This window comes from Chenopodium album, chromosome 22 (assembly GCF_948465745.1).
Source record: "Chenopodium album chromosome 22, dcCheAlbu1.1, whole genome shotgun sequence".
Taxonomy (NCBI): domain Eukaryota; kingdom Viridiplantae; phylum Streptophyta; class Magnoliopsida; order Caryophyllales; family Amaranthaceae; genus Chenopodium; species Chenopodium album.
The window spans coordinates 15,885,423-15,900,553 of NC_137855.1; the positions used below are offsets into that span (position 1 = coordinate 15,885,423).

At 35.7% G+C, this 15,131-nt stretch overlaps 1 protein-coding gene across 2 annotated transcripts; it reads left to right on the top strand.

Moving 5' to 3' along the window:
* Nucleotides 1-4,668: 4,668 nt before the first annotated feature.
* LOC145605663 (mediator of RNA polymerase II transcription subunit 11-like) lies at nucleotides 4,669-8,638 on the top strand. Of its 2 annotated transcripts, none has more exons than XM_081661736.1 (4): nucleotides 4,669-4,807; nucleotides 4,894-5,010; nucleotides 5,506-5,695; nucleotides 8,535-8,638. In XM_081661736.1, the coding sequence occupies exons 1-3, from the start codon at nucleotides 4,745-4,747 to the stop codon at nucleotides 5,680-5,682; spliced, it is 357 nt and encodes a 118-aa protein (XP_081517862.1). In that variant the 5' UTR covers nucleotides 4,669-4,744; the 3' UTR covers nucleotides 5,683-5,695; nucleotides 8,535-8,638. The 2 variants fall into 2 exon arrangements, with proteins under 2 accessions (XP_081517862.1, XP_081517860.1); XM_081661734.1 differs by having other exon boundaries at nucleotides 8,611-8,638.
* The last annotated feature ends 6,493 nt before the right edge of the window (nucleotides 8,639-15,131 follow it).

Sequence of the window (15,131 nt, forward strand, 5' to 3'; positions counted from 1 at the left end):
CAGCTCTTTATGGAGTCGGTGATAATTCACTAGTGCTACGATAAACTTGATGTATTTCAGGTATAACATCTTTAAACGATTCAATGTACCCTTTATCGCAGCACACAATATCTTCATAGTGTTCAATCTTTGTGCGACATCATCTTCTTCTTGTTCCTTTTCCGTGGAATCCTCTTCATCACTACTTGACTCACCCAACAACGCAGAAAGTTGTTGGCGCTTTGGGTAATTACGGGCTATGTGAGAACCCTTGCAAATAAAACACCCGTTAGTGAACTGCGTCTTCTTATTAGACGAGTTTTCTTCTTTCTTGTTGTCGGATTTCTGACCCGACCTATCATTGCTTTGGAAGCCCTTTTCTTCATGAACTTCCTTTTCTTGCCACGATCATTTCCCTTCTCTTTTCTGCCCTTATGTTCAGTAACATTGGACGGCTTCCAATTGACCAATGCTTCTGCGGCAACAATCGCAGCGTTCAAATCTTGAACCTTCTGCCTTCTCAACTCGGTTTGGGCCTAAGGCTTCAAACCTGACATAAACTGAAACAATTTGTCCTCCTCAGACATGTTACTTATATCCAACATTAAAGACATGAATTGTTTTACATACTCACGAATAGTGTTGGTGTGTTTCAGATCCTTCAATTTATCCCTCACAACCCAAGACGTGTTGTTGGGCAGGAATTGCTTTCTTATCTCTTCTTTCATTACATCCCATGATGTTATGGGATCTTTCCTGGCTACCTTATCCGCCTCTTGGCGAGATCTCCACCACAGCTTTGCATCACCGGAAAGATACAGTGCGGCCAAGTCAACTTTGCCACCATCTCCTCAATTTGTCACTTTAAAATAGTGTTCCGAATCCCAAATGAAATTTTCTAGGGTCTTTGAGTCCCTAGAGCCATCGAATGACTTCGGTTCTGGAACCTTTGCACGATCCCCAGAAGAATACGAAGACGTCTTTTCTTCAACTGCCTTGCGAATAAGAGAAAGTTCTTCCCTTAAATAGTTCAACTCCGCTTCTATTTCGATCTCTTTCTCCTTGTACAAAGGAGTTCCGTTAGGGCTGAATATCTCCCTATATTTTCCAACCAGATTTTGTGTCATCCCATTCATTTCGTTCAGTTGTTCCTAAAGTAACTGAACCGATTCAGGCACCGTACTAGGGGGTAGATCATCACTTCCCAAGCCTAAGTGTTTTTCTATCTTGGCCAAAGAGGCCTTGTTTTCTTCAGAAAATTTCACCATTTTCCTACGTTTGTTGAGTGACAAAAGTTTTCAAAAGAATGCTAGTTTAATGGGACTAAGATTGAGGGCCAGAATTATGTGGGGGTAGAAGCACAATTAATGGGATCGGATTGAGAATGTGGTGATGGATTGAGTAACCACAATGTTCAGGGAACAAGTAATCAATACCTTCCTCTACAATATCTTTAATCTGATAATCGAGTGCCTTGTAACGACGGCACTTCTCTTTCTTCAATCTTTTAATTTCTCGTAAGTAAGGGGCAACAGGACGAGAAATTTTCTTCAAGATCTTCTTAGTAGGCGACATAAAAATGCAGCAACACTAGTGTAAAAACCCGCTCTGATACCAAATTGTCACAGCTAATTTTTCATTAACTATGATGGTGCTAGAACCACTAACCAGCCTAACTCTTCATACTTAACATAATATATGAAAACACAATATAATAAACACGAAGGCACACTTAAACACTTAGAATATAACAAAGCATACTTCTTTTATTAATAACATATTTACAACATAGTTTCTGGATGCCTTGGACAGACCCCAAGGTCATCTATTTATAGGCAAAGGAGGACAGACCCCTCCAATGCGAACATACACTAATCACGCATGCAAGCCAAGTGGCGCTTATGCAATTATCCGTAAACTAATACAAGTCAACAATCCTAACCAAGCGTCGCGGATAGCACTCCTAGCCAAACGTCGCGGATCGCCACCATCAGCAATCCTAGCCAATCGTTGCGGATCGCCACCATCATCAATCGTGTCTCTTCGCTTCGTCCAGAATGCCTTTGCCCACAATCCGTCATCCTCAATGTGAAGTGTCACTTCGCCTTGGCTGAGCATCCAATCCTTATCCATAGATCGTAACTCTTCCCATCACTATCAGCTAGCTCCAACCAGCACCTTGCTTCGCATTCCATAGCATCTCTGCACATGGGGATTAACTTCCATCATCCGTGCTAACTTATCACTGAGCATCGCACCCACGTGCTGCCTCACACTACAAGAAAACAGCAATGATCATTAGCACTATGATGGAGCCCAAGCATCGCGTCGCTTCGCAACACCGCGCTAGTGCCCAAGCGTAAGCGTCGCGTCGCTTCGGTCTCCCGTGCTGGTGGCTAGGCAACATCCCATAGCAACGCCAGTGCCCAACCGACGCGTCGCTTCGTAGCAACGCCGGAGCTCAACTGATGCGTCGCTTCGTAGCCAACACCAAGCATGCACCAGCAAAGGCTCGCCACGAGCCTTCGCTCAAACCCAAATCACTTAGCCCACTAAGTTATCAAGCCAGCCTTGTGCCCAAGTCCTAGATAGCCCACACCATCCTTAGAACAATGCATCATGGCCTTAGCCAATTATAAGCCCATGGTCGCACCAAGCCATGAGGGACACCTTCCCTCTAAAGAGCTTTATATGGTACGGCGCTTGTAATCCTAGTGAGCACGCCAGTGACAGTAACACAATAATGGACTATTGGCCCCAACCCTTGGGTCTAATGCCCATTTACTCAACCTTAGCTTACCAAGCTAATATATAGAGGAAACCATATGCCTTTATTTGCATACTAGCCACACCATAGGGTCTTATAGTAATATGTACAAGGCCTAGCACCTAGCTAAATCGTAGTGTGCCTTTGCCTAGGCACGCCATGCCGCGCATGGCCCAATAGAGGTCTTACAATCCACTAGCCCAGCCACCTCCCTCCCTAGTCCCCTCTGCCGGCGCCGCTACTCCGGCTACCCATCCCCCTGACTCCGGTTTCCCATCCCCCACCCTCATTCATCGACTCCCCATACCCCCTAATCCACCACAACTACCAGTACACCACAAAATCACCTCTTATCTCTTTCCCTTTTTTATGAAAACACCAAAAAACGACCATGTTCTTCTTTCCTTTCTTTGGCTGCTCACGATCTTCACCATTCAACCATCATCATTCGTCCTCATTGACCATCTCCACAAGTAAGAATTATCATAAAAAATATCAAAAAACCTTGGTCAATTTGGCTTAATTAAATCAATCGATATGGGCTGAAAATGGAGATTGTGGCTCTAGATTGTGGGCTAGCGGCACTGCTCGGTAATGCGGCGGTGTGGTGCTCCTGGTTGCAGGTTGGTGCGACGGTGGTTGGGTGTTCGAAAGCTATTGTGTGCCGGTTGTGTACTATGGAGCTGCCCGATTGTTGGTTCTTGTTGCGGGTTTGGTGTGTGAGGGGCTAGGGTGTTGAGAATTGGGTTAGGGTGTTGGGAATCGGGAATGGGGGTATCGGGAATTGAGCGTCGGTGGGAGGGGGAAGCTTGGACACCGACTATTGAGGAGGAGCGGGGAGGGGTGGTTATAATTTTTTAAAAAAAATTTAATGTAATTATGATATAAAGTACATAACTAACCATAGTTAAGTACTTTTAATTATTATAAAATTGACTTTTAGGTTAAACTTAACTGCCAGTTAATAGTTTTAGCAAGATAAGGTTATGGGAATAACATTTCAAAAGTACGCGGCTACCAAAAATAATTCATATACAACAAGGCTACCCACCGGAAATACACAAAAGTACGAGGCTACCAATGAGAATTTCCCTTTCATTATTATAGAGAATCAATAAACATAATTTTAGCTTAGTAAAATTAATTACAATTCAATAAAAATAATTTATTAATAGAAATTATAAAGAAACAAAGAAAGTATGATCATTAGTGATAGCACTTTTGATTAAAATATTACAATTTTAACCTTATGATTGACGAGCTTTGTTTATCAATATGAGAAACTGGGGCAGCCTCCTTGAATGTGACTTGAGCTAGATATTCAAAATGATTATTGGGGATTTTGAAATTATTTTTACTAAGCTGAAAAAAAAAGTTTAAATTAAACTCATCAAATATTGAGAATTTAAATTACATAAGGATGGTTGTAAAAACGAATAAAAAAAAATTACAATGAGTTGAACAAATGATCATACATCCTCAATTTCTTATTAATGTTGACACATTTCTTTACTTACGTTTGCCAATATACAATCACAGTAAGTTTTCATTACATATAGATCACAAAATACGGTCCAAAAAAAATAATATGTAAATAGTGTTAAAGTCAAAACATATCAACTAAAAAAACACGGTCAAATAGTGACGTAGTACTCCGTATTTTTAAGTTGGTTCAACTAGGGGTGTCGGTTCGGATGATCGATTGGGTCTGATAAGGTCGGGTCGAGTCGGGTCGGGTCAATTTTTAAAATTGAATTATACTAAATTATTATGTCCTCGCGAGTCAAAATGTAAATCGAATATTTTTCGGATCGGTTTCAAAATGGATCGAGTTAGATGTGCTTTTGCCACCTATGGGTTTAACCCAAATTGTCCGATTTCCTTTAGACCCACTTTCATTTGAGCCCAAACAAACTAAAAACGTCCAACCTTATAATTTATTTGGTTATTCCCCACAATAGCTCTCCCAAAAAGTAAGACCAGAGAGAAAGAAGCGCCATGAATGTGGATTCGCCTCAAAGTCAGAACACTTCACTTCAACGACTTCAAAATGTTGAGAAGGTATATTTTTATGCCCTAATTCATTAATTAAATTAATTAAATTAATCAAAATTAATTCATCTTAATTTTTAAAATTTCAAATGCAGAGAGTAGTTAGGGTTTTGGAATTAGCAGGTGGAGTCATGGATGAACTTGCAAATCCATCTGGCCCTCGCAAGGATTCGCTCAACAACCATTGTGGCGAATTTATGCAACTAATCAAGGTCTCAATTTTGTAATTTTATTGTATTTTGGATTATAATTTATATACTCCAAAAATGGTCTGATTTAATAGTCAATTAACTCAATTTTGGATTATAATTTTGTAATTTCAATTTTGGTGATCATTAACAAAGGTTTGTACTAAAAATAAATTGATTTAAATTGGGGTTTTGTTTTTTTTCCGATTTTGATCATGTACTTATACTAGTATGGCATGTTCTGGGTGTTATAATTATGGTTGAGGCGTAATTTTTAGTGTTATTGCATTGTATTCTTGAATTTGATTCTAATGAAGTGGAAGGTAACATGTATGGCATCAATTAAATACGAGAACGTGTATTTTATAAAGGGTCGAGCTAATATGGGTGTGATATATGCTACCGCTTGTTAAGAGTTCTCTCCATGTGTATTGTAATGCTTTAGTATGTTTGTGTCTTTATTATGTGGTGCTAATCTCGAGATTTCATATGCATTCCTTTACTTTCGTGTGGATGTAGGATATCCAAGTGACATTACGAGAAGAGATTAAGAGTGCATGTGAGTATCGACCTTTTGAGAAGTGTGATTACAGTGCAAGATTATCGAGTGAGGTATCTTGCAAGAAGCTGGAGTATGTTCTTTCTCAGCTTGATAAGATGGAGGAGACTATTAATCAGTATCAAGGTTCTGCGTAATGAGGATTAAGAGGTGAACTTCTCTATGTTCTTTGTCCATAACGTGAGCTTTCCTGACTATTTTAAATGTTGGATGGTGAACTGTTGATTTAGTTAATTCCATACTCGACTTGGATTGGCAATCTTTGTAACTGTCTTGCGTTTCCATGTTTACTTTGTAGCAGTGTTTGTGTTAATGGTTGCAAATTGCAATTGATGCATACTGATTTAGTTTAACAATTTATGTCCTTATTGGCTTTAAATTAGGTATGAATTATCAGCCGTGTGAACTGAGAAGGATGGTTCAGAAAGCCTAGAGAGTGAAACCTACAAGGCTGTAGGCCAATACACAATGTGTATAGTGATACTTATAACCATGTTTACTTTATTGGCATTTGGATGATAATACCATTCTACATGTTCACATTGTTAAAACCATAAAATCCACAACTGTGCAAATTTTTTTGAGCTTAATTCTCAGAATACCTAATACACGGATATTTAATTTAGTGTGATATGCAATTTGCTGCCAAACTGCCTTTGCCTACACGCCGTATGTGCGGGATTAGAGTATTTGGTAACACCGTAGATGCTGGTCAGTGACCTATATATGAAGACAATTGCTGCATATAAAATTTGAGCAAATAGTACAATATTTTCCCAAGGTGGATCGGTGGAGTTTTTTACGCGTAGTATTTAGGAAAGTGGATGGAGTAGTAAAGAGATTTACTGCCAGGAGCCTGCAGTTTGCACAAATTTTAAGCATCTTTATGTCTAATAAGACTATGTATAGAATCATATTCTACTCCCAGTTTTGAATAGGGAAGCAACAGATAAAGAAAATAAGGAGGAAACCTTGGGCATGTACCGGATAATAATCTTACTTTATGATCGTTTATAAAACATTCGGCACTCCACCACAAGTGCTGTTAGGTTCGAAAATGTGTGGAGAACGGTTCTAACTTCTAAGCAAAATCAAAGTGGAGTCATCGGTGTTACTTATGAGCTTTGTCGAAATTCGCCAGTTGGAGGTTTCTTCGAGTACTCTGAGGATCGCCTAAACTCAAAAAACATTTTGACTCAAACCCTCTGCCTAAAAGTTGCCATATGTCTAGGGTCTGTTTGTAACCTGGAAGCTATTTTTCCATTTAGTTGTAATTTATACCTAGCAGCACATATACCGTATATTGGATCTTGTATCAGTGAAATCAATATGAAGTGTTAAGTGTTGAGTATAAGAGAGAGAGCCTCAGTTGTAAAGCTCGAAAACTCTGGGTTTAAGAGAGAGAGAGTGCGCGTTGAGGTGGAAGCTTTCATAGAGTGTTGAAAGCTCATAAGCTTTATTCATCATCTCATTATCTCTCCATAGTAGATTGAAAGGTTTTGAGTTTCCCACAGAAATTCTCTCGTTGTCCCTTTCATATTTGGTTGCTTGCTCGATTGTCTTTTTTGTTGTTAATGTGTGAGTTATCTCATAGTTGTACTCTTTATTTTCCTGACAGTGAGCTCTCTTTAATCTATATGTTCTTTGTTCTTTGTGGTTTTCACTGAATCATATTTGCTGCTCCATATGGCCATTTATTCCTACCACATTTATTCAAATTTATAAATTAGGTGCTATCTAGAGAGAATCATGTGAAATAGTAGCATTCATTGCATTTGGAGAGGATGAGAAGAGGCTATATATTATTTGGTGCTAAAAAGTCTGTTTGGATCAAGATTGCATTTGGCAAAGGGCTTAATGAAAGAGTTTGCTGAAACTAATAAGATAGCTATCAACTTCACAGTATGTTATGTGTTAACCACTAGCTGAAACATGGGTAATCTTAAACTACTTTGCACTCTTTTTTTTCCGTAACACTGTCACCATATTTTCCTCTTGTTCCTCACTGGATCATGTTTGCTGCTTTATTTGGTCTATAATTCCTATCTCATATATTCAATTTATAAATTTTGGTGCTTCTTAGAGAGAATTGTATGAAATGGTAGCATTTTTTGCTTTGCAAAGAATTTTGGAGAGGATGAGAAAGAGAAGATAGATATTAATTGGTGCTAATATGTCTATTTGGACCAAGAGTTCATTTGGCAAGGGCTTAATGAACGAGTTAGCTGAAATTGAGCTGAATAAGTAAGCTGTAGACCTCACAATATGTTTATCACTAGCTAAAACATGTTTGTTTTTTATTTTTCATTTTCTCAATAGTCAAAACTGGTTGTTTTATACCGTATATATTTTAAAAGAAAATAAGGGCACTTTTACTGTTTGTATCTACTACCTAATTCAATAGTTCATTTTACATATAGAACACACCACATTGTGTTAGCTTATCAGTTTTTAGTCTATAGCTTCAACTTTTAGCTTGCTTTCTAGCTCGTTCTGCAAAATAGAGCCAATAGTACCATCACTGGAAGTTGTATCAATTTTAGTCATAGTATGTTATTGTGGTGCAAATTTTTGCCTTAGTATGTTCCATCTATGATGTAACGTTTTAGCCTCTATTTGGGATAGAAAAAAGAAACAATAACGTGCAATTGGAATAAGTAACTTTCTTAACGATATTGTTGGAAAATTAGTTGGACATGGGATTGCTTGAGTGAATAATTCATAAACTTTTAGTCATTTGTTTGTATTCATTCTCACCTAGATAGTTTTCTGCAGCAAATGTTTATGATAATTACACCTTATATGGTGACAAATTGACAACTACCATATCAAAATAAGTTAAATTGTTTGATGATTAAGTGCTCATGAATATGATAAAGTTTAATATATGCATTGACCGGCTAACTGGGCTTACTGCTCTATTCTCTTAGTTAGGCATCAGATTCAGAGGATGTGCATGATTAACTGTTATTCCCTTGCATCTTAATAGATGAAATGGACCATGATTGCTTACATATCTTGAAGCTTACAAGGTGCATTGCTGATTGCTGATCTCTTTCTTGCAGTCTGCATGGTTGTCTGCTGTGTGGACGACTGGTTCCGGGAAGAATGGACCATTGTATATGAGCAGCGAGCTAATCATTTATATTCCAACTTATTAGTGTTTGTATTTTAGGCTGTTGTATGTACCCTTATGTTAGGATTTTTAGATACTTTAACCATGTGTTGGGAATTGGGATAGTGCATTGTCTTTGCTGTATTTTATTATAGAATTTAGCAAAGATATGTTGCAATTTTGCAATGGACTTGAGCTATATTTATATAAAAGGAAAAAGCTAACGAACGCCCTGTGAGTGTTTGATAAGCTAGCTAAAAGTAGAAAGATTAAATTTAAATTAACATTATTTATACCGATCGATGCGTGATTTTGTCATGTTTTCCCAAATTAATACCATTTTAGGTAATATTTTAAATGTTTATCCAATGCCCCGGGAGCGTTCGTTAGCAAGACCCTATATAAAAAGACCAACTATTTACATTTATGTTTGTGTTTCAAAATGTTTTTACTATCTTTAAATTAAAATAGGCTTTTATTACTAACACAGTTATTATGCATGGTCAAATTTAAAATGGAAGGATAGTGGTCTAGGAAATCTGGTCAAAAAAAGAAATTGAATAGGTGATTAAGAACTTGTTCTCTTCGCCTTAAAAAAAAATTAGTAAAAACTAGTGAATTAATTAGTAACTTCATTTTAGTGAATTAATTTTTCGTAAAAACTAGTAACTTTAAAGAGCAATTATAGTTTATTAGAATAACTAAAATAAGTTTTAATTAGTAAAGATAATTTAAGTGTAGCAAAATCATTTTAGTTTAATAAAATTTATTTCAATTTAACAAAAATGAGGTGAAAAAAATAGGGCCTAAGTGGAAAAATCAAATACCGATCGATGACAAATCACACATGTATTTTGTGTGTGTTTTTTTTAGGATAAAGTATAACTCTTATCCACTCAATACTGTAATAATTTTAGAAACAATGAACTTAAATTGTAAAATAATCTTCTATTTTTTTATTTAATTTTTACTTATATATATGCTTTATACTATATAATAGCCCTTGGTATATGGGATTTTATTATAATGAATGCAAAAAAGATAAGCAAAATCAATGAAGAACACACACATTTATGTGGTACATTAACAACACGATGGTTACGTCCATAGACAAGGGAGTGGAAAAGTTAAATTGATTTTGAAGAAATTCATATTACAAATTGATATTAAATATCACGGTATGAACAATCAACAAATTCAAAAATCCTCCTCACGATATCAAACTAAGTATTCTACCTTTGTTTGGCCGGTCGCCCTAACCTATTTCAAAGTTAATACATATTTCAGACATATTTTAACAGATTAAATCATTGAATATTTGTTATTAGTTTAATATAATCATCACAACACAAAAATGTAAATTATACAAGGTTACAAGAGCACTAGATAACACAACATGAGTTCTTCTCAAAATTCCACAAATTCAATACAAACGTTTATCAACACTTACCCACTTTTTAGGGAGTAAAAAGATAGAGAAAGCTCTCCATTGAAGAGGTTTCCCTCTAGCCCATTCTAATTCTTTGCCCCCTCCCTTCTTCCCCATCCTCTCAATTCTTCCATGCTTAGGTTAACTCAATTGTTAAAATTTGTGACTTTATTTTGGAAGGTTTATTTATTTATTTATTTTTATTATAATTATATTAAGCTAGGATTCTTACTTCTTTGGCATTGCATTTTTTGATGCTGTAGAATTATATTTTCCTTTATTATGGCAGATTGATATTATTGGCTTAGAATTTTATTCTATGACAATTTGTTTTTGAAATTATAATTTAAATGCTCTTGTTTTATGACTATCATGGATCTTCTCCTAGCCTTCTTGTAATTAGTTTATTTATTTTATTTATTCCTTTTTTCTTTTGTAATTTTTATCCTTATGATCATTCTTTGAGATAGGGGACTATTATGATTTGAGTATCTTTTAATTAAAGTATTAATTAAAATAAAAAAAAATCCATAAGTTTAAAGCCCGTTTTAGTAATTGTGTCAAAAGATGATGATTCAGATTTTTATTTTTATGGACACAATAATTAAGCATGACTCAAATTTGAAACAAACCAGACTTGACCCAATCCACCAAACCTGACCTAATTACCCCAAATGACACCTCTACTTATTAGCCAACTCTTGACTACAACTAGAGCTGGCAATTTGGGTAAACGGGTCGGGTAAGAATGGGTTGGGTCAATTCGGGTTAATGCTGTAACCTATGCGGGTCGAGTTTGGCCTGGGTTGGGTCATGCTTGAGTCGGGTCATGTGAGGTCTTACATCTTATCGGGTTTGGGTCGGGTTTAGGTCGGGTTAATATTAGGTCGGATTACATTCGGGTCAGGTGAATAATAGGTCATGTTCGGATTCGGGCATCAAAATATTGGGTTAATCTGGGTTTAAGGTTGATATCAGGTCGGGTCATATTGTAATACCCCATATTTTTATACGTATTTTATTTAAAATATGCATTTTGTAAAAGTTTTTAAATAATTTTAATGTTTTAATTATGCTATTTAATTATTTATTCTATATAAGTTTGGAAATATTTTATAAAAGGAAAGTTATTTAATTAATTATTTTATAAAAGTTAGGGTTTATTTTAAGAAAGTTTTATTTTAACAAGTTTTATTAGGAAGGGGAGTAGGAAAGAGTAAAGAAGGAAAGTTTAGGTAAGGAGAGAAAAGGAGTATAAATATTCATACACTTGAAACTTTGCCCAGAGTGGAGAAAATCCAAGGTAAAGTTTCTCTCCCTTCTCCTTTATCTTTTTTTCTTTCTTTCTTTCTTTTTCTCCTTCCCCTTCCTTTATTGGCACGGCCGGCCACCACCATCACCACCAGCCACCACCGCAGGCCATCGGTGAACGGCCAGCAGCCGCGGCAGCAGCCCAGCCGTGTTGTGGTGGCTGCGCTGTCGGTTTTGTAGAAAAAAAATAATTAATTTTTGTTTTAAATTCTTAATTAATCTTGAATCTAATTTCTAATTATGGGTTTTGTGAATTATATTATGATTTTTTATTATAATTAGTATGTAATTTAATTTTTCAGATTTTGATTCTAATTAAAAGCCCCAATTTTGAAACCCTAGATTCATAAATTGTAGATTATTGAAAGAATATGATTTCGGGTGATTCAAACCTTTAATTTAAGTGTTCTAAGTATACTTACAGCAAATTTTCATTAGTATTGAATGCTAGAATTTTTGGTAGTATGCTAAAAGTTAAGTTTCTTTAAGGAATTTTAATTACCCATTATTTGGGATTAAAGTATGGGGTTTTAAATAAAATTTCAGCATGTTTTTAATTATTTTTGGGTGGTTTTAAAAGCGTATATATTGCTTGAAATTTGTGAGAGTAGATATTTACGCCTTCTTATGATTTTGGTTTGTAGGAGAATTCCAATTAAGTGATTTCGCTTAGTTGAGGCGATTCTAAGATCATATTCAACGTACGTTCGCGTACTTAGCATACTTATGAGTGATGTAGTAGCATGCTTGGTTTGGCTAATTAAATTACAAGTAGTATCATGCTAAGATTTTATGTTTGGAATTGTGAATTATTGATGTAGGTGGTTGAATTGTGAAGCATGATTTATTTGTGATGGATTATGGATTGGAATTTTTTTTTTTTTTTGCATGTTTTATATGAACTATACTTTTATTTATGACATGTTAGAGTGCATGTTTAATTAAACTACATGTTTATGAAAAGGAATTTTATTGTGGTTCATATAATTTTTATTGATGCTATAAGCATGGGAAAGGAGCTATACAAGTGTTTATGTACATGAGGAATAAATTGTATGTTGAGTGCACTTAAGATGTTTCCAACACCGAGGGATAGGATTTGTGGCGCTTAATGCGTTTAAGGTGTCTTTGACACCGAGGTAGATTTAAAAAGGGTTCAACATTAAATATTATATGGTCACTAATTATTCAAGAATTAAATTGGTGTGTTTGATTAATTGAATAATTATTGTTGATTGAATGAGTATGTTTTGAGAATCATCACCAAGTCTAATATTCTGTAAATAACGTAAAGTGAAAGAGATTACGCACCAAAACTCTTGGAACGTGTATACCTTGAGTATGAACATACGGGGTTTTATATTTAACCATAACTTCTACTGGAGTACAAGACGCTGTACATTCCTTTTTATTATTATTATTATGCGCAAGAATTCCGCCACCTATGAGTGGTCTTGATGCTAGCACGATTAGCTCCCGTGTCAGTAACCTCATTAATTTGGGGGGAGGTTGAGTGGGAAACCCATTCGATGCGTAATCAATGCTAAATAAATTATTTAGTTGTCTAGTTGAGAAGTTTTGTTGATTGTTGTGTGCTTGTAAACAGGTGCATTGAGGTAAGTGTGTGTTGATAGGTGAAAGCATGTTAGTGTATTTAAATACGCTTATGTACTCAGCTTTGCTGATTGTGTGTTTGTGTGTTTATTGGCCTTGTATTTACCTTGGCCCTATGATGACCCATTTTCAATGGAGAGTAGTGGAAACAAGAGAGATAAGCTCTTCAGGTATTGAAACATATTTATGACGGGGCATGAGTGAAGAGCGAATCATGTTAGTTTCTATTAGTTTATGATATGTCTTATGCTTTGATTAGTTATGATATTATTTATGTGTGGGATTAACGCAAAGTTTTGGATTTGGTTTGGTTTTAATAAGGGCCTATAATGGTTCCAAGTTGTAGGTTGATTTTGTTTGGCTTCGTTCGTCTTTGGTTTTGACTTTACTTTCGTTTGGTTGACTTTTAAGTTGGCTTGTTTTGAATGGTTTTGATTTTAGTCTTCCGTGGTGTATCTTTGATAATTGCCTTAATCGTTTTCACGGTGACGGTAATGTCTTAGATATTCCAAATTCAAGTTTTTAAAGAGTAAAACAGGTATTTTAAAGGAAAGGAATTTCTACGGTGTTACACATATCGGGTTCAGTTATATTTTTTGGGTCGGTTTGTTAACAGCTCATGTAATGACGTTCACATTTAATCATTATCAATTTCTTCATTTATTGTAAGAGAAATAATTTCAGAGAAGTTTAAATTCGAGCTAATAAGTTCGGTAAGTTTAGGTAAGATATATATACATTATAAGTTCATACGATTTCCAGTAAAATTTGGGTTGGGTCAATAAAAAGTCGGGTTTAATTTGGGTCGGGTCCATAACAAGTCGGGTTGATTTCGGGTCGAGTTGAATTTCGAGTCGGGTTAGTAATAGGTCGGGTTAAATTCGGGTCGGGTTGAATTCAGGTCGGGTTAAATTCGGGTTAAAACGGGTTTGGGTCGATTTCGGTTCAAGTCGGGTTCGGTTCAGGTTAATACTTTACGGGTTACATTCGGGTCGGGTCATTTCCAGATCGGTTCATGTTTGGGTTCGGGTCTCAAATACTCGGGTCTAGAGTTAGTTTCAGGTCGATTAAAGTCGGGTTTGGGTCACCATTTTTTCGGGTTCAGACGAGTCGGTTAATAATCGAGTTCGGGTCGGGTCAGCTTTTGACAGCTCTAACTAGAGGTGTGCAAAAACTGACTCAAACCTGAGACCCGACCTAATTAGTGAAAACTCCTCTAACTAGGCCTCTAACTACAACACCTTATAAACTCACATATTAGTGATTTATACTCCCTCCGTCCCTTACTATTTGCCCCAAAGCTAATATTTGGGTCAAACTTTCAATACTTTAACCATTAATTTTCATGAATCTAGAGAAAAGAACATAATCATGTGAGATCTTGCTGGATTTATTTCATAGTATATATTATTAATATTACGTAAAAAAATAGAGATGTACACATCTTAAGACGCGTTTTAAAAATTACAAAAGTCAAATGAGGCAAAAATATAGAGCGTTAGAATGTACCATTTAAAATATAATTACATAAATTTATAGCACTCCCTCCGTTTTTTTTTTTTATATGCATCACTTTGAAAATTGCACTATTCACATGCTATGGTTGACTCAATTTTTTCACCTCTAAAAAATGAATAAATGTTATATATTATATATCATTAGATTCGTCATAATGTCTAATTTCATAATATAATTTTGTTACAATTTTTACAAATACACAATTAAATATATTTAAGATCAAAGTAGCGCTTCGGCAAATGTGCCGGTCAAATTGATGCATATAAAAAAAAACAGAGGGAGTACCATTTTAGGGAGTCACTAGGAAAAAAAAAAAAAAAAACTTATCAAATTCCAAATCTTGGAATCTCCCCCAAGTATATTTGTTAGTTGAAAATAACAAACTATGGTACAGGTGGCTCATCGCGATTGGACGCAACGCTCACACAACAAAACTCAAAGAGGCGGGAAACAGAGCTACTACAGCTCTACTATAAATTTCTGCCATTTCTTCTCTCATTTGCTCTTCTTCTTCCTCAATCCATTATCTTCTCTTTCTCTCTCTAGAAAACTCCTCTGAACAACTGATTTAGGTAAAAATTTCTCCAAAAATAATCGTT

Bases quoted from the DNA above. Each gene is read 5' to 3' on its own strand.
- LOC145605663 (XM_081661736.1), top strand. From the start codon at position 4,745: ATGAATGTGGATTCGCCTCAAAGTCAGAACACTTCACTTCAACGACTT. The intron at 4,808-4,893 runs GTATATTTTTAT...TTTCAAATGCAG, and splicing joins GACTTCAAAATGTTGAGAAG to AGAGTAGTTAGGGTTTTGGA. The intron at 5,011-5,505 runs GTCTCAATTTTG...GTGTGGATGTAG, and splicing joins AATTTATGCAACTAATCAAG to GATATCCAAGTGACATTACG.